Source organism: Phoca vitulina, unplaced genomic scaffold, assembly GCF_004348235.1.
Source record: "Phoca vitulina isolate PV1807 unplaced genomic scaffold, GSC_HSeal_1.0 scaffold16, whole genome shotgun sequence".
Lineage (NCBI taxonomy): Eukaryota > Metazoa > Chordata > Mammalia > Carnivora > Phocidae > Phoca > Phoca vitulina.
This window is the reverse complement of record NW_022589719.1, coordinates 30,518,109-30,537,740: the sequence shown is the minus strand read 5'-3', so window position 1 is coordinate 30,537,740 and position 19,632 is coordinate 30,518,109. Positions and strand designations below refer to the sequence as shown.

Below are 19,632 nucleotides of genomic sequence, written 5' to 3'. Positions count from 1 at the left end.
GCACAGAACCAGGGACAGCAGGTGAATGTGCCCAGCTCGGTGCATGTCTGGAGAGGGTGTGGGCTTAGGCGTGGCCATAGCAGGTAGTGAGCAAAGTGGGGGCGCTAAGACAGGCCTCAGAAGGCCTCATGGCCTCCTGTGAGCTGCAGGAAGAGATCCTCGTCCAGCTCTTCTCCGCGGGCCCGCTCCCGCGTCGACAGGAAAATGTAGCCCCCGATGTACTCGTGCACGATGCGGCAGCTGGCCGACATGCAGCTGAAGGCCACGTTGATGTGCTCGTCAAACTCGATGGCCACCTGCAGAGCGGGCAGTCAGAGGGGCTGGTCGGGGAGGGGGAGGAGAGCAGCCCCCGTCCTGCCCTGGCTGGGCCTGGCCGGGGTCCCCTGGAGCCTGCCCTCGCCCTGGCCCTTACGCTTGGCCCACCTGCCGGATGTCCCAGTTGACATTCCACTGGCGCATGTTGCTGAAGCGCCAGGTCTTGACCACGTCGCCCACGGCCAAGTCGATGCGGATCAGTCTGTTGTTGGCGATGCCCAGGATCTCATCCTTCCTGCTGCCCTTGAACCTAGTTCCCGGGGCGGGAGAGACTGTGAGCCAGAGCTCCGCCCTGCACGGCCCCAGAGCCCACCCGGAGAGCCTGGGGCCGCGTCCCCGGGCAAGTTGTGCGGGTGTCAGCTAGCGTCTCCGGGCCTCAAGTTCCTCAGCTGGGAAATGAGGGTTAACTGCTAGAATCATTATAATAGCACTTGGCAGCCTCAGGCAAAGTGTCCATGCCTTTCACTGACAACTTTTTTTGGTAGCGTCGTCACTGTTGGTTGGCTCTATCTTTGCAGGCTTGGGAACGGGCAGAGGGCAGCCCCCGGCACAGCCGCGAACGGCGGCCTCCAGCGGGACGGGTCCGCAGCCCTGCTGGCCTGATCCCTCACTCTGGTGTTTGCTGCAGGGGTGCGGGATGGCGGGAAGGGAGGCTTCGGGTGGCGGCTGGGGCCGTACCTGACCACCACGTAGGAGATGCCGAAGTCGGGCAGGGACTGCCAGGCCTGGATGAAGCGCAGCTGGGCCTCGGACAGCGAAAGCTGGGCCACGTTCTGGTGGGCTTCCAGGATCCGGGGGGTGAGCTGTGGGACCATACCAGGTGAGGGGCCCTCAAAGCCCCTGAGTCCCCCTGCCCGTCCCCACCAGGGAGACAGGATGCTGAGCCTGGAGCAGGGGTGGGGCCCGGTGTGGGGCCGTGGCCTGCACCCTCTCACCCCTCCGCAGGTAGGAGCTGAGCCAGGCCCTGAAGTGGAAGCCGGCAGTGACCTCTCCCAGAGGGTGGGCACCGGCGTGCTCAGTCTCAAGGACACGGGTAGGAGAAGGAGACGGAATGAGTGAGCACGTGGCTTTCTAAAGGAAGGCTCTGTGGCGATCCAGGGGCCAAGGGTGGCCAGGTAAACGCTGCGGTCCTACCCACCACCCGCTTCCTCCGGCACCTGCTTGGCCTTGAACTTCCGCTGGAAGCGGGGGGCAACGAGGCCGTAGGGGTTGAGGCCCTCGGCAGAGGCTTCAGGGCCCTGGGGGTGGTTGCCTGAGCCCCCGCCCCCTGTCCGCTGCAGGCTGAGGAAGGCCAGAATGGCCTGCACTTCGCTGGTGTAGCTGCTGTCCGCCATGGTGCGGCCCTTAGACGCCAGTCGGCAGCCGGCCATCCAGTGGGCATACTGCTTCTCCTGGGGGGTGAGGAACAGGCTCTGGTTCAGCCCCCGGCACCCCTGTCCCCCTGCCCACTCCAGCCTCAGCCTTGCCCTGACTTACATCCTGGCACCGCAGGTAGATCTCACTCATGCCCTCAGGGGAGGGTACTAGGAGTTTGATGCAGAACTTCTGGCCTGAGACATTGACATCGGGGACCACCTCGCAGCCTAGAGGGAGACGAAGGGGTGGGTAGGAGGCTGGGAAGGGGGGGCCCTGCCCGAGAGGTCCCTGGGCCGATGCTAGCCCAGCACAATGCCTCGGCACACAGGGTGTCTTCTCCTGCCCCCAGGGGGAAACGGAGGTGAGAGCTTTCACCTCCCAGCCCACAGGGGGGCCGGGTAGGCCCCCAGCCTGCTCCTGCCCTTGTCCCTGTCCTGGCCAGGCCACCCTCACTCACCCTTGAGGTTGAGCTGCTGAATGGGGTCCCCCGGGGCCTCATCCTGGCTCTTGTAGTAGGACAGGGTGGTCTCCTTGAACACCACCCAGTGCTGGCGGTACCCCTTTAGGGTTAGCTTCCGGGGCCTGAGGGTGAGGCAGGAGTTTTGTGACAGGCTGCCTCCCTCCCTCCTGGGCTCTCTCTCCACACTGGGCCCCTGCAGCGGGGCTGCCAACGCTGGGCGCAAACTCACCGGAAGATCCGGAGATGGTCCTTGAGTTCCGGGATGGTGGTGAGGTTGTCCTGCAGAGAAGAGGAGTCAGAGGGGGACCAGATCCCCACACTTGACCCTGACCCCAACACCAACCCCTGACCAGAGCCCCTCCTCACCAGCATATCCGTGGATGCCGACCCCTCCAGCTTCACCTCCAGGTTGTTCAGGGCTGCATCCAGGTCGTCCAGCCCCGGGTCTGTGCCAGTTGGTTCGCCCACCTCCCCGCTCTGGGACAGCTTGTTGATGTGGTACTGGGTGGGGTGCGTGGCCAGGGAGGGCTAAGTGGGTGGCCCACTAGCCCACAGCACCCCAAGTGGGGCTTCCCGAAGATGGGGCCCCACCTTGGCAGACCCTCCCTGCCCTGGGCTCAGCCTGCGCCCCACCACCCCCCAGCTCCCCCGGCCCGCCGGACACCTGCAGGGCTGCGAACACCATCATCTCCTCCTCGGTGCAGTCGGTCTCCTCCAGCAGCAGGTCCCACCGAGCCTGCTCATACAGCTGGGTCAGCCGCACCGGGTCTGTCTACAGCAGGGGTGGGGGAGGCTGGGTTCAGTCGGTGCCAATGGCCCTGAGCTCCCTGTGTTCCTGGACCCCGTGAGCCTCAGCCACCAGCCCTGCCTTTGTGCAGTGACAAGCTCAGCTCGCGGCCCCACCTGGGCAGCAGACCCCAACGCCAGCCTTACGGCCGCCCAGACAAGTGACACCTTTTTCCCTGTAAGACTTTTTGCACAGATGTTGACTGTATGTCTGCTGTGCACTTGTCGGGGCAGAAGGGGGACTGAGCAAACCAGTCAGTCAGTAAGTGAGATGATTCAAGACTGCGATAAAAGCAATAAATAAGGGGCGCCTGGGTGGCTCAGTCTTTGGGCATCTGCCTTCAGCTCGGGTCATGTTCCCAGGGTCCTGGGATCGAGCCCCGCATCGGGCTCCCTGCTCAGCGGGAAGCCTACTTCTCCCTCTCCCACTCCCCCTGCTTGTGTTCCCTCTCTCTCTGTCAAATAAATAAATCTAAAAAAAAAAAAAAAGCAATAAATAAAGAAAATAGCTTCCATGGGGCCATTCACTCACACCCTCAGGCAAGGACACGCCAAGGATGATGGCGATGAGAGAGAATGGAGCTGGGGTGCAGGGAGCTACTCCACATAAGGAAGCATTCCAGGAAGTCTTCCTTGAGGAGGCAACAGACTGCCCTGAGACCTGAAGAATGGCAATGGGCCACTAAAGGGAAGAGTGATAGGAAGAACATTCCAGAGAGAAGGAACAGGGAGTGCGAAGCTCAAGGGGGATCCCAGTTACCCACAGAAGACCAAGCCTGTGCTCCCTCTGAAACCCACCAACATTGATAGCAAAGGCATAAAAAGGGTAAACACAAAAAGACAAAGAAGAGAGCAGGAACTACGGCAGGTGAGGGATGCTGACAACATTTTGGCAGATGGAAAGCAGAAACATGAACGGGAACTGAGTTACAGCGAGAGAGAGCTGGGATCTCTTGCTCTTTCAAACCCTCTCTCGTTCTGAGGTAAAGGCATGAATAAGTTTTGAAAATAGTCAGGAAACAGGGGCGCCTGGGTGGCTCAGTCGTTAAGCGTCTGCCTTCGGCTTGGGTCATGGTCCCAGGGTCCTGGGATCGAGCCCCACATCGGGCTCCTTGCTCTGCCGGGAGCCTGCTTCTCCCTCTCCCACTGCTTGCCTCTTTGCCTACTTGTGCTCTCTCTCTCTCTCTGTCAAATAAATAAATAAAATCTTTTTTTTTTTTAAAGATTTTATTTATTTATTTGACAGAGAGAGACACAGTGAAAGAGGGAACACAAGCAGAGGGAGTGAGGGGGTGCACTGTGTTCAAAACAGGTGAACTGAGAGAAGGTTGACATTGTGAAAGGTGGGACACCCCCAGCCCTTCCCCACTTGTCACCCAAGACTTTGACAGTGAGCCTTCTTTTCCCAGTCGGGAGATCAGAGGGTTCACTGCTGAGAAACTGATGAGCCAAAGAGAAAACCCCCACAAAGAGCGATGACATGCCTACCCCAGCACCCCCAGGAAGCCCCCAAAGTGCTAAGCCCTATTCATCCACTCAGGGTTTTCAGTGGCTTCCTAGAGTCTTGCCTCTCAATATGAAAGGGCAGGCAAGGATTACCCCAGTGTAAGGACAGCTGTGGCAGAAACTATAGAGACCAAGAAAAACAGAAAAGACAGAGCTTGGAGGAAACCAAGAGAGTAGGGAGCAGAAGAAAACTTCAACCAGGCAAAATCTTTAGGGAGACAAAATGCTGTACCCATAACACAAGAACGGGATGCTGTGTTAAAAAAAGAACATAATTATAAAGGTATAGTAATTAGGGTTGTGTGGCATTGGTGAAGAGAGACAAATTGATGAATGGAACCAGAGAGTCAGAGAGAGACCCATACACTTATATTCACCTGACTTATGACAAAGGTGACCCGGCAGTCACTGGGGAAAGGTTGCTGTTTTCAATAAATGATACTGTGTCTATTGGTTACCCGCATTTTTTTTTTTAATTGTTTTGTTCCCCTACCTCACACCACATACAAATATCAACACCAGCTGGATTGCAGATCTAAACATGAAAGTTAAAACAATAAAGCTTTTAGAGAAAAGTATGACTGCATCTTTGTGATCTTGGAATAAAAAAGATTTTTTTAACAGGACACAAAAGATATTCATCATAAAAAAAAATATTTAAAAATAGAAGTCAGATTATATTAAAAATTAGGAACTTCTTTTTATCAAAATAAACCATTAAGAGAATGAAAAGGAAAAGCACAGGGTGGGAAACTATAATCACCATATATTTATCTGACAAAGTACTACCCATATACAGAATATATAAAGAACTCCTATAAAGCAATATGAAAGACAAGCAACTCAATATTAACAATTGGCAAAGAAGTTGAGCAGAAACTTCACTAAAGAGGATATCCAAATGGCGAGTAGCCCTATGAAAAAGGGCTCAACCTGATTAGTCATCAGAGAAATCTGAAAGCCACATAAAAGGCACATCAGTGATTGTCTGGGGTTATGTGTGGGAGGAGGAACGATTGCAAATGGGCACTAGAGAACCTTCTGGGGTGATGAAATGTTCTAAAACTTGATTGCGGTGATGGCTGCCCAACTGTATAAATTTACTGAATATGATCAAACTGAATGCTTACGATGAGTGATTTTTATGGTATGTAAGTTATATCTAAGTAAAGCTGTTAAAAAAAAAATCCAAATAAACAAAAAACCCTATGAGATACCATTACACACCTACCAGAATGGCTACCATGGAAACGATAGGAAACACCAAGCACCAGTGAAGCTGTGGAACAAGCTAAATTTTTGGACACTGCTGATGGGGGTGTAACTTTGGTACAACCACCTTGGAAAGCTGCTTAACAGCTACCTGCCACAGTTAAACCAAAGCTGCCCTGTAATCCAGCAATTCCACCTCTGGGCACAAACCTTACAGAAATGTGTACATATGTTCACCAAAAGACATTATTGGAATGTTCATAGCATCTTTATTCATAATGGTACCAATCTGGAAACTGTGCAATGCACATTAACAGTAGAATGGAAAATTAATTATGGTATATTGACATAATGGAATGTCACACACCAATGAGAAAGAATAAGCTACAACTGTATGCACTGTGGATGAATCATACAAGCATAATGCTGAGTGAAAAAAGCCAGACACAGAAGAGTACAGACTGTGTGATTTCATTTATGTAGATTTCAAGCACAGGCTGAACTATCTGTGGTATTAGAATTAACATTATTGCCTCCCCCAAGGGAGATACTGACTGGAAGGGGTATGAAAGGGGCTTCTGGGGGCTGGTGAAATCCTGCTGCTTGATGTGTTGGATACATTTGTACATTTTTCTAAATGTATGTTCTACTAACAAACCAACAAACAAACTTACAAAGGAACACCAGAAAATAAAAGCTCTTAGAACTTAAAAAAAAATACAGTTGCAGAAATTAAAAATTCAATAGATCATTTGAAAGATAAGTCAAAGCCCTGTCCAGAAAGTAAAACAAAAAGACAACAAACTTAGAAATGAGAAAGACAAGGGGTGCCTGGCTGGCTCAGTCGGTGGAGTGTGCAACATTTGATCTTGGAATTGTGAGTTTGAGCTCCACGCTGGGTGTAGAGATTACTTAAAAATAAAAAATCTTAAAAAAGAAAAAAGACATGAGAAAGACAAGATAAATGTCTATGTGTTTTCTTTGAAGAAGCAATCTAGGGGGTCTAATATCTACTGAGTTCCAGAAGAAAGGAACAGAAAAGTGGTGGGGAGGAAATGATTAAAGAGATTGGTTAGGACATTTCTCCAGAACTGAAAGACTCAAGTTCCTCATCTGAAAGGGCTCAGCAAGTGTGCAGGCCAATCAATGAAGAAAGATCCATACTAGGACATAGTATTGAGAGATTTTAAAGCATCATGAGATGAGGAGAAGATTCTAAAAGCTTCTGATATCTCCCCTCCCTCTCCAAGAAAAAATAAAAGGGTCTCACATGGAAGGATTGAAAACAAAATGGCATTAGACTCCTTAATAGAACCACTGGGATCCAGAGGACAATGGGAAGGTGGCTTCAGATTTGGCAGGAAAATATTTCCAACCTAGAATTCTATACCTAGCCAAACTAACATCTGAGTGAGGGTAGAACAGTGACCTTTTCAGACATGCAGGATTTCAAATCACTTACCATTTTAGGGGAAGCTATTGAAATATATGTTTCATCCAAACGAAGGAGTTAGTCAACAGAGGAACACATGAGATTCAGGAACCAAGAAGTCCAATAGAGGGATTCCCAGGAAATAGAGAATAGCAGTCCAAGGACAACAGTTGCACAGTGGGTCTAGAGTGCTACCTTCTATGGTTCCACAAAAAAGATAACACTGACTGATATCCTAAAGCAATCCACCAGTTTGAAAAGAGTTTTGTGGTTGGGCTGCAGTGTTGGAGGGGCATGGCTATGGAACTTCCCACTTCATCACTGTGAAGACCCCAAAGGAGAAGCCATAGCCACATAAAGAGTATCTTACAAGAGTATCTTTTGGGGGTCTCTCTTCTAATTGTGCACAATTAATAGAAAAATAAGAAAATAAAATCTAGCAATTGTGAACTATAAGAAAATTTTGGGGTGCCTGGCTGGCTCAGTCAGAAGAGCATGCAACTCTTGATTTTGGGGTCATAAGTTTGAGCCCCATGTTGGGTGTAGAGATTACTTAAATAAATAAATAAAAACTTAAAAGAAGAATATTAAAAAAGAAAATTTTGTTTTTAAATTTTCATTTTTTTTTTTTTTTTAATTTGACAGAGAGAGACACAGCGAGAGAGGGAACACAAGCAGAGGGAGTGGGAGAGGGAGAAGAGGCTTCCCACAAAGCAGGGAGCCCGATGTGGGGCTCAATCCCAGGACCCCGGGATCATGACCCAAGCTGAAGGCAGATGCTTAATGACTGAGCCACCCAGGCGCCCCTAAATTTTCATTTTGAAAACAAAGACAACAGGGGCAACTGGCTGGCTCAGTTGGTAGAACATGCAACTCTTGATCTCGCGGTTATAAGTTCAAGCCCCACGCTGGGTGCAGAGATTACTTAAAAATAAAATCTTTAAAAAAAAAACACACACAAAAAACAAAGAGAGCAACAAAGACCCAGTGGTTTTTAGATATTGGACAAGAGACCACACAGAACAGTGATCCCTGACAGAAGGGAAACAAACATGGTGAATCCTGATTGCCCCAGCTTGTTGCCCAGAGAGAGTTGCACAGGGAAGGGGACCCCAAATAGAACCCAGCATATTCCCCAAGTTAAGAAATGTAGTTTAGCATTTGGTGAGTCCAAGGCAGCTAGAATTCACAGGACAGAGTCCTGTAGAGGAGAGAGCTGCACAGAGAGAAAGCTCTGGAGATCAGCAGAGGGCTCTTCTTGAATCTTTAGCTAAGCACTGATCAGTGTATGTGTGTAAGGAAACTACCCAAGGCTGATAAAAAACAAAAACAAAAACAAAACAAAACTTGAAAGGAGCAGATGGAACATTTACCAGAGCTCACTTAAGGGTGGAAATAGTTCACACTCCCAAAAGCCAGATTAGAGAAGCCTCATGATGCATGGCACATTAGATAGAGTACTCTGAAGGCAATTGCCTCAGTAATGGGGTAAATTAGCCCTATATTAGAGGATGCTTTTGTCCTGCCTAATTAACATTCAAGGCAAGCCTTGGAAGGATCAAACTGTCTCCAAGTAGTTTAACTTCATCCCTAAACAAGGTTTAAAAATACTTAAAGGACTATAGAAAAAAAATCTAGCACCCAAGAATATAAAATTTGTAGTGTCTGTCTGCCATCAGATAAAAAATGATCACGTACAAAAAGAAAAAAACAACAAGGGACACCTAGGTGGCTCAGTCAGTTAAGCATCTGCCTTCGGGGGGGTGCCTGGGTGGATCAGTCCTTAATCATCTGCCTTCGGCTCAGGCCATGATCCCAGGGTCCTGGGATCGAGCCCCACATTGGGCTCTCTGCTCAGTGGGAAGTCAGCTTCTCCCTCTCCTACTCCCCTCCTTGTGTTCCCTCTCTCGCTGTCTTTCTGTCAAATAAATAAATAAAATCTTTAAAAAAAAAAAAAAAAGCATCTGCCTTTGGCTCAAGTCATCATCTCGGAGTCTCGGGATCGAGCCCCGCATTGGGCTCCCTGCTCAGCAGAAAGCCTGCTTCTCCTTCTGCCCCTCACCCTGTTCATGCTCTCTCTCCCCCAAAAATAAAGGGAAAAAAATGACCAGGCATGAAAACAAGCAGAAAAATACAAGTCATAACGAGGGGAGTGTCTATAGAAACAAATCAAGAAAAGAATTACTAGATACAGAATTAGTAGATAAAAACATGAAGAGTTACTACAAATACATCATGTGTGTTCAACAGGTAGAGAGACAGGAGCATTTTAAGAGCCATGGAAACTATTAAAAAGGTCTCAGTTAAACTTGTAGGCATGAAATCCATGGCAGATTCAACATGGCAGAAGAAAGATTAGTAAACTTGAAGACAGAGCAAGAGACCTACTCAATATGCAACACAGAAAAATAAGACTGGAAAAACGACCTAAAAAAAGAAATGAACAGAGCATCAGTGGGCTGTGGGATGATGCTAAGCAGTCTAATAGTTAATGCAGTTGGAATCCCATCAAGGGAGGGAGGGAAAAAAAAAACCTGAAAAAATAACAACCCCAAATTTTCCAAATTTGATGCAAACTATTAACTCACAGATTCAAGAAGCTCACTGAACCCCAAGCATGAAAAACCTGAAGAGAACCAAGGCATATGATAATCACACTGTTTAAAACCAGTGATGGGGCTCCTGGGTGGCTCAGTCAGTTAAGCGTCTGCCTTCGGCTCAGGTCATGATCCCAGGGTCCAGGGATCGAGCCCCATGCATCGGGTTCCCTGCTCAGTGGGGAGTCTGCTTCTCCCTCCCCCTTTGCCACTCTCCCCTGACTTGTGCACTCTCTCTCTTGCACACACGCTCTCTCAAATAAATAAATAAAATCTTAAAAATAAGTAAATAAATAAAGTACCATAAGAAACAAACCGTCACCCAAGAATTCTACACCAAGTTAAAACATCTTTCAAAATCAAAGGTAAAATAATGACTGATTCAGACATACAAAAGCTGAAAGAATCACCACCAGTAGATGAGCACCACAAGAAATGTTAAAGGAAGTCCTTCAGGCAGACAGAAAATGAGACCAGCTGGAAATGTGGATCTATACGCGGGAATAAAGAGCACAGGAAATGATAAGTGTGAGAGTCGCATGCTCTACCCACTGAGGCAGCCAGGCGCCTTCTGTGAATTATTTCTTTTTTTTTTTTTTTTAAAGATTTTATTTATTTATTTGACAGAGAGAGACAGCGAGAGAGGGAACACAGCCAGGAGAGTAGGAGAGGGAGAAGCAGGCTTCCCGCTGAGCAGGGAGCCCGATGCGGGACTCGATCCCAGGACCCTGGGATCAGGACCTGAGCCGAAGGCAGACATTTAACAACTGAGCCACCCAGGCGCCCTGTGAATTATTTCTTACAACTGCCTGGGAATCTCCAGTTATTTCAAAACAAAAAGTTCCACCAAAAAAATGATTGACGGGTTAAAGTAAAAGTAATAGCGATAATGATTCAACAATTCTATTCCTAGGTCTACACTAAGAGAAATGAAAAGATATGACCACTCAAAAACTTGTACATGAATATTCATAGCAGCCTTATTCATAATAGCCAACACGTGGGTGGGGAGATGGAAACCAAATGTCTATTAATTGCTGAATGGATCAATAAAATGTGGTATATCCCTACAATGATATCCTATTTTGCAGTAAAAAGTAATGAAACCCTGAAACATGCTAAAACAGGAAAACATAATGCCAAGGGCAGGAAACCAGACACAAAAAGCCAAACACTGTATGATCACATTTATAGGAAATGTCCAGGATGGGCAAATCTATAGAGACAGAAAGGAGATGAGGAGTTGTCTGGGGCTCCGTGGGTAAGGGATAAATGGGGAATGACTGTTGATGGGTATGATTTTCTTTTCGGGGTGATGAAAATGTTTTAAAACTGATTGTGTTGATGGTTGCCCAACTCTGTGAATGTACTAAAAACCATTGAGTTGTCCATTTAAATGGGCAGATGATATGGTATATGAATTATTTCTCAATACAGCCGTGGTAAGAATAATGACAGCAACAAGAATGACAGTGTCTTGAGGGTTTTGACACCTGCAGAATTGAAGTGTGTGATAACAGGAATGTAGAGGCCGAGGGGGGAAATGCAAGTGTCCTGTTGGAAGTTTCTCACGCAGAAGCGCTAGAGTATTACTGGGTGGTAATAGCGTGCCTGTGCTAGAGCCCCTAAAGCAACCACCAAAACCATTTTTTTTAAGTATAGCTAATAAATTAATATAAAGGAGACAAAATGGAATCATGAAAACCACTCAATCCAAAGTAAGGCAGGAAGAGCTGGGATGGGGACAATAAAGTCCGCGGGAGAGGAAGGGGCCGAGGGTGGAAGAGAGGGAGGGGGGACAGATGGGCAGGGACCCGATCAGGCAGGGGCCTGGGGGCTCGGCAGCTGGAGCCACAGGCAGCCACAGGAGTGACATGGCCTCGTGTCTGTTCATTCCAGACGTGGTGTGGAGCTTGGAGAGGCCAAGAGGGGAGAGAGGGGCATTAGGAGGCGTGTGCTAACCAACATGACATGGGCTGGTCCCCGGACAGATGGACAGATGAAAAGACAGAGAAGAATGGGTGGTTTGGGATTTTAGTTCAAGGGAGGATGAACAGGGCACAGAGATGGATAGATGGATGAGGTAGGAAGGAAAGGGAAGGATCCAGAATGGCGTAAGCAACGAATCCATGAAAGCTTTTGCAATGAATCCGTGAAAGGTGGGAGGATGTGCTGCGCAGGCTGGGGATCACGACTTCCGGTTCAGGCAGGAGTCTGAGATGCCTGTTAGATGCGTGAGCAGAGCCGGGCCACCTGGACACTCGAGTCTAGAGCTCAGGGGAGAAGGTCTGCACTAGAGATTACACTCTTGGGAGCTATAACGGGCAAGGGGATAAGGATGGCTGGGGAGGGCCTTCTGGGTTTGCCAACCCCCAGAGGCTGTGGAGACAGGAGGAAGAGTGGGGGGAGCCTGGACCAGGCATCTGGAGAACCCCCAAGCTTGTGGGGGTCACAAGTGGCCTAGTAAGAAGCAGGAGGGAAGAGAGCAGGGGACAGAGAGCATGCAGGCATGGTCACCTCAGCAGGTGTCCTCCCTGTGTGTGGATGGGGACAGAAGATGCCAGGATAAATCTGGCTGAGGAGAGAGAGGGAGTCCGGGAGCACCCACAGGAAAGACCTGGAAACAGGGGGCAGGATTCTGGGGAGCAAGGACACTAGATTCCAAGGATTCGGTAAACAATGGCATTTAGAAGTTTTGCAGTGAAGGGGGGAGAGAAAAGGGTCACAGGCGAGGGAGCGCCTGTGGGGTCTGATGGTTTCTGAGAGGGCTGCATGGAGCCCATGGATTGATTGCCAGGAGGGACGGAAGGCAGGGAGGGAGAGATGCACACAGCCCTGCCTGCAAACCTCGTCCCTCGCCCACCCCAAACCTGCAGATCCCAGTGTCACCCCTTCCAGGAAGGCTTCTCTGAGTCTAGGTGGGAGGCATCTCCCACCTGAGCAGGCTTCCTAGGGGCGCCTGCCCCTGTCTACACTGCCCAGACAGTGGTGGAGTTAAGAAACAGGAGTGCAGATGAGGCAATGGATAGATGGACAGACGCCCTGCTAGTCTCTCACGTTCCCAGAGCCCAGACCCCTGACCCTAAGTCCCCATGTCTCACTGACCCAGACCCCCGCTGTCCCCTGTCCCAGCCCACCTTGGGATCCAGGTCGAAGAAGCTGTAGTACTTAAAGCGCAGCCAGAGCATGTCCCCGGCCTTGATCCCCTGCTGCATGAGGCACCGCGAGGAGTCCAGCCACCTGGGCCATAGCATGGGCAGAGGTCAGGGCTGACGCAGGTACAGAGCTGGGGCGTGGCGGGGGGCTGGGCGGGGGCGGGGGGGGGGCCTTGATCAAGGGCAAGCACACATTTAAGAAAGGCCTGGAAACAGGAGGTATGGATTTGGGGTAAGGGTACAGGGGAGGGCGTGGGCCCTGGCAGTGGGAGCCCAGACCCAAGGGGACAGGGCCCCAGGCTGCAGAGCAGGCAGGCAGACCACCTGCTGTGGAGCTGGGTCTTGTCCAACAGGGAACTGGGCCGAGGCAGGCGCTGGAGCAAGAGGGGGTCCGGCGGCGGCTGCGGCCGGCTCAGCATGTGATAGCAGGCTTCGGTCTGGGCGCTGTCTGAGAAGTGGGCTGGCATCCCCCGGAACAATGCAGGTGCCACGCCTGGAGCGCGGGACAGGATTAGACAGGCCCAGCCCCCAGCCCCGGCCGCGGGTGGGGGGTTGGGGGGCCCGGTGCCAGCGCCCAGCCCCTGGCCTGCCCAGCGTGTGCTCACCCCCAGCCAGGACGACCTTGGTCAAGTCATACAACTCCTCTTCCGGCTCCTTCTCCTTCTTCTTCTTCTCCTTCTTCTCAGGAGCCCGGAGCAGAGACAGCTCCTCAGGGTGCCGGATACCTGAGGGGAGCTGGGACCTCAGCAGGGGCCGGGGTCCTGCCCTGGAACCTTCCCGCCCCCCTCCCGGGTACTCTGGGGCAGGTCACAGCCCTGCAGGCCGGATCGGGGACAGGACTGCAAGGCCCACGTGACAATGGCTGGGCCAGTAACGTGGGGAGACCCTGGCCGGGCTGGGAGAGCGGGGACCCGCAGGGGACTCACTGAGGAGGCGGCAGATGGCGGCCACGGCCTGGAAGAGGGGCTGGGAGAAGCTGGCGCGCAGGCGCAGGGCCCGGCGGTTAGGCAGCCGCAGGATGACGGGCCGGTGCTGGGGCCCGAAGAAGAGGCGGGCGTCGGCCAGGATGCCATACTTGTCCAGGGTCCAGTGCGTCTGCAGCAGCCATTGTCTTTTCTGCTCCCACCAAATGGCGTGGTCCGACCAGTCCTGCTTGCGCTCTGTGGGGCCGCGGGGAGGCAGGGGCACGTCAGCCCTGGAGGGCCCGGCCCCCGGTGCTGAGCACCAGCCAAGGCCAGCGCGGGCCAGGCTGGGTTGGCTCGGGGTCAAGGACTGAGGTCACGGCAGGATGGCTCTCTGCTGGCTCACCCTGCTCGTTCTGCGGGGCTCAGTCGCGGCATCTCTCCCCAGGGGAGTCCCCCACCCAGAATCCAGGGGCCTCCACCTCAAGCACCCCGGCCCATGGGCTGCCCCGAATAGCACCGCCCCTAATTCCTGGCTGACTGGCCTCTCCCCGGCTTTCCCGGGATCCCGGGAGGCCGAGGCTCTGCTGGGGCCCTGGGGCTGTGCCGGTCACAGTAGGCCCTCCAGAAACGTTTCTCGGTTACACGTTCTGTGCCCTTGGCCAAGGCCTTCAGCTCTCAGGGCCTCGGTTTTGTAGTTCGTGAGATGTGAGTAGTCATCATCCCAACCCTGTGGACATGGAACCTCGCCTGTTCCAGTGTGTGTGGCAGGTTAACGCCCCCGAGTGAGGATTCAGTCCGAACCACGGACACTGCTCTCGTCCTGCAGCTAGTGACAGATGACACATCTCCGTCCAGGAGTGCGGGCTGGCGTGTGGTGAGCACAAAGACAAAGGCTGGACGCAACCCTCTAGGGTGTGCAAAGCCCTTCCCCGCCAGTGGTCTGTCTCTTGCTGCCCTCCCCCCTCCTCCCTCCCTAATGTCACCGGAGCTGCCAAATGCAAGAGATTCTCTGGCTCAATCTGTCCAACCTCTCCGAGTCCTTGGAGCCGCTGCCCTCACTCTGTTCTGGCTTTGCGGCACCCACCCCCCATCTCCTCTTGACATTTGGCTCCTGTTTTGTCCTCCTTGGCCCCTTCTCCTGGCCTGCTCCTGTCCTTCCCTGGTTCCGATTCCCTTCCTCCGCCACCCTGGCCTCTTCCCAGGGGTCCTGCCTGGTCCACGGCCTCATCTTCCTGCTTCCATCCCCAAACACACCATACCTCAGGACCAGGCCCTGCCCTGGGCCCCGGGCCAGAAACCCACATGCCAGGGGCAAAAGGACATGCCCACCGGCTTCAGTAGCTCCAGAGACATGTTCACCAGGCCACGTGCCTGCCTCTGGGACAGAAATGCAGTAACTCCTACTTCCAGCCCCCAAGGCACGCGGGAAACTCATTCTGCCTGACCCTGGACGGAGGCCCTTCTCCCTCCTTGCTGGCTCCTCTGCAGGGCATCTGGGGGCTGGGCGACAGGACTTCCCCGCCAGGCCTGAGCACTATCCTTTCCAAGTGTAGCCACCACGTTTCATTGATGCCAATCTCATCTCCAAAATCCACCCTCTTGTCTGTCCTCACTGCCCACCATTGGAGGACCTGTCTCCCTGCCTCCAGCACACCCCTCCCCGAGGGGCCGGTCTAGATGTAAGTGGTTGAAAACCCTTCGGTGGCCGCTCCCACCTCCAGTAGTCTCAACTCCTAATGGCAGCCACCCCAATCTCTTTTCTTGTTCTCCCTGGCCTGGAGGCCCCAGTTCAGAACACATCCGTGCACCAACATCACGCCTTGCCCCCCCTATGCCGTGGCCCCTCTTGGGACTCTCCTAGGGAGTCTCCCCGTCCCGGCTGCGGGCAGCCCCTCTGGCTCCAGGCCCTGTGCTCTCTCCCCCTGCGCTGAGGCTGGCGTTCAGCCCCGTGCTGGGAGTGGAGGGTCCACCTCACCCGCCTGGCCATACTCCACGAAGGCAGGGGCTGGTATAGCGTGGGGTCTGGCTTAATGGAGCCTTAGTCGACATCTGATATACTCAGGAATGAGCGGGATTAGGAAGGGTAGGGACAGTGTCCCCACTGCAGGGGACAGGAGCTGAAGGGACTTACTCCTGGGGGGACCCAGCAACGGGTTGGGGGATCAGCTCTAACTGACTGACTCTTTATTTAGGCCTCTTGCACGGCTCGTGTGCCCTGCCCTGGAGCCAACCAGGTCTTCCCTTGGGGCCCCGTCTCTTCACCCCCTCTGCCCTAGCTCAGCCCAGGCCTGTCTGCAGCTTGGCCTGACGCCCAGTCTCCTGAGGGACCCTCTGTTTCCCACTTCTGCTTTCACAGCCTCCTCGGGCCCTGCCTGTTGGAAGCTCCTTCACTACCTCAGGCCTGTGGCCGGGCTCTCCCGGGGCCCCGTCTGTCCACAAGCCAGCCAACCTGCCTCCCAGGCTGCACGTGGTGGGTTGGCTGGCTCTGAGGCAGCCTGGCTCTGCCTATCGGGGTGTGCCTGCCACCCTCCCAGGAAGAGGCAGCCCCGACCCCTGGCAGGGAAAGGGGATGGGAAGCCCCCATGTCACTAACCTTGCTCCTCTCCACGCCTGACGCCACAGGCTGTTCTGCTGTAACTTCCTGTGGGGGCAGGGCCTTCCCACCCAGGCTAGGCCCGTCACCAGCCTGTGGAGGGCTTCCGCCCCGGGGACACGGTATGGCAGCCAGCCCCAGGTCCCCTGCTCTCCCCCGAGACCTCGAATGTAGCCTCTGCCTTGGCCCGGGCCAGGCCCCTCCTGCCCCCAGAAGTGGGTGAACAGACCCCTTGGGGACTCAGCAGAACCAGCTGGAGTGGGAGGAAGGGGGGGAAGATTGCGGGAGGGAGGGGAAGTTGGGGAAATGTCTGTTTTGGAACCAAATGATTAAGCGGGTGCCTGAGTCACTGTGGCGGGGTTATCGAGTGCGGCCCATTGGGCGGCCCGGAAGTGCCCGTGGACCCAGTTACAGCCGCCCCGTGGTGCTGAGGTCAGCAGCGTGGGCAGTGGGACACTCACTAATCTCCTCCACGACCTTCAGGAGCACCCCGCCGATGTGCGACTCCCCCGTGACCCGGAGGGTGACAGACTCGGCCTCCGGGTCCTCCTCTCCCACGAACACCCGCAGCTCCCAGGACGAGTCGATGTAGTCGCCGGTGGCCGTCTTCATCCCCGCCATGGCTGTGGCGGCTCTCCGGAGGCTGGGAAGGAGGCACGGCGGGCAGGGGGCCGGGGCCTTGTAGGCTGCCCACGTTCAAGTAGAAGTGGCCCTGTGGTGACCTGGACAGGCAGGGGAGCAGAGAGCATGCCGGTGGGCCAGGATGTCACGGCAGCAGCGAGACATGGGCGCTGAGCTGGTCCAGGCAAACCTCAGGCCCTCTCACCATTTCCAGTGGTCTAGCTGCACGGGGCTGTCCAACCCACTCCCATCTTACAGACAGGAAGACCGAGGCCCGGAAAGAGTGAGAAATGGGCTCACTCAAGATCACCCAGCTTGATGCCAGAGCCTGGCACAACCTCCATCTGCCTCCCCAGCCCACATTTCACCCCCAAACCCACACTGGCAGCTGCCCACCCTGGAAATGGTGGGGGACCCAAATCAGAAAATACTCCCTCTCCTGGCCCAAAGCCCGGATCCAGACATCCCAAGCCAGCCAAGGCCTCTCTAGGGCCGTGAGAAGTCCAGGGTGCCGCATGGAGAGAGGCATGCAGGGCAGAGGGGCTGCAGGAGGGTGAGGACAAGGGTGGTTGGGCCTTCAGCCGCTGCCCCAGCTTACCTTGCCTGTAAGGGTCTGGGGGCTGCAGGTGCGGAGGGGTTGGAGTGTCAGCCACTCCTGGCCTCAGTCTAAACACCTGCAGCTCAGTGAGTGCTTCCTTCCCCCTTTGCTTTCTCTTTGGAGCTTTCTTCGGAGGGCAGCCCTTGCGCCTTATCATGAGCAGGGCGGGCTCAGCCCCTCCCCAGGGAGGGCCCACGCCGGGTGCAGGAAGCGAACTGCCAGCAGGCTGCCCAGGGCTCCCATTTGTGGCCCCACCTTTGTTCCCGGGGAGCACAGGAAGCAAGGGAGGAGCCAGCCGGGGTCCTACCACCACACGGAGCGTCCCCTCGTCTGGAGGGAAGCAGCTCAGTTTGAACTAGGGAAGTCACCGACTCATGTTCTCTACACCCAGAGTCCCCAGGAGGAAGTCACCTCCCATCTCCAGCCTGTCACAGAGTTGGGGGGTGTGGGGGCCTTTGGGCCATGGCACGTCACTGTGCTGTCGGGAGGAAGAGCCGTGCAGCTCAAAGGATCGGATCCAGGTGATTTAGGAAGCTGGAAGTTCAAGGGAGCTCCAGCCCGGGAGGTCCCTTATCACCTACAAATAGATCCTTGAAGAAGACCCCGAGGCAAACAGCTTCCTTAAGTGTTTCCTGTCCCCAGTTAGGGCCTCTATTTCCAAACACGTAAACCTTCGAGCCGCCCGAGGCAACAGCTGAACCAGAATTGGCCCCTGGTCATTCACAACCTCCTGGCCCCACGCCTCCAGGGCTTAAGGCTTCCAACCTGCCACCTCCCCTCTGTCCCTCCGTGTGACATTCTGGCTCACCCCGAGTAACCCAAGGGTCACGCCCATCAAGTCCCTACTCAAATGTGACCCTGGAGGGTCCCATTGCCTGCACTGGGAGGTCAGCTTTGGTAGAGCAGAGGCCTGATGCTCCCTGCTGGCTCCCGGCAGGAATCGAGGCTTCCCAGAGAGAATCCGTTTGGGGGCGGAGGGAATAGAGCCCGAAAAGTGTCAGTTGCACCCAAGAGCAGCAAAATGGCCCGTGGAGATGAGGATTTCTGACCTCGCTGCCCAGATAGAGGAAGGGGCCGGCATAAGATTCCCCCGGGAAGGCCAGCTTATGCAAAGTCAAGGCGGTAGGAAGTACAGCCAGTTGCTGGCCTCAGCAGCTTCCTAGCTCAGAAAGCTGTGCTGTTGGAGCAAAAGAGGAAGTTTTACTCCCACCCCAGTCCAGGGTTTTAGAAATAGCTTGCTGCAACCATGTCCAAGTGTAATTAGAAAGCTTTCAGTTGAGCCGTGAGGGGTTTTTTGGGTTGTCAAATGATCCTTTATTGAAGGATGTTCCTTGGTAGTTCTCAACCAGCTGGGCACCCCGCTGCACCACAGCCCACGGACTGGGTAGTCTCCAGGACCTCTTTAATGGTTCCAGAGAACTCTCTAGCTCGAGACTGGTGCTGTATCTGTCAGGCAATGTTGATAAATCAAAAGTGATAATTTGGACTGGGCTTAATGTTTTTCTGCTTCCGTCTCTTGGGGGTTCCTTGAGGTTCTGCTCATCGGGACAGCAGCAACAGGTCCCACCCGGATCTGGGCCTGTCCTCAACAGTTTCCTGTCATTCTCAGGCGCTTCCAATCACTGGCTGCCTTGGCAATGTCATCACCGACCTTTTCTGGTGACAGTGGGGCCAGGGCAGACATAGTACCCCCACCGAGCACCTCGGGTACAGGACTTTGATGCTGGGGTTGAACTTTAGGCAGCTCGGTGGAGGTAGCTGGTGCGGGATGAACCCGGATTTGAAGGTGCAGAGGAACCTCCTCTGAGCAAAGAGCCAAGAGTGTGAGAAGTGAGTGGTTGGGTTCTTTTTTTTAAGATTTGAGAGGGAGGTAACATGCGTGCGCAGAGGGAAAGAACCCAGATTCCCCGCTGAGCACGGAGCCTGACGAGAGGCTCAATCCCACAACCCTGAGACCGTGACCTGAGCCAAAACCGAGAGTCGGATGCCCAACCAACCGATTCTCCCAGGTGCCTCGAGAGCAGCGAGTTCTTTAAAGACAAACTATCATAGAGCAGCTGACAGAGCTGGTCTCCCGAGAGATCTGAACACTACCA

At 53.6% G+C, this 19,632-nt stretch overlaps 1 protein-coding gene across 1 annotated transcript; it reads right to left on the bottom strand.

Moving 5' to 3' along the window:
• Positions 1-93: 93 nt before the first annotated feature.
• FERMT3 (fermitin family member 3) lies at positions 94-17,723 on the bottom strand. Its single transcript, XM_032414674.1, has 15 exons — positions 17,537-17,723; positions 16,779-17,039; positions 13,746-13,979; positions 13,425-13,544; positions 13,144-13,312; positions 12,802-12,904; positions 2,796-2,903; positions 2,498-2,632; positions 2,361-2,410; positions 2,129-2,253; positions 1,792-1,898; positions 1,473-1,706; positions 994-1,118; positions 424-565; positions 94-296 (listed from the first exon to the last, which is right to left on the bottom strand). Exons 2-15 carry the CDS (start codon positions 16,936-16,938, stop codon positions 117-119), a joined length of 1,992 nt encoding a protein of 663 aa, XP_032270565.1. The 5' UTR covers positions 16,939-17,039; positions 17,537-17,723; the 3' UTR covers positions 94-116.
• Between the last annotated feature and the right edge of the window lie 1,909 nt (positions 17,724-19,632).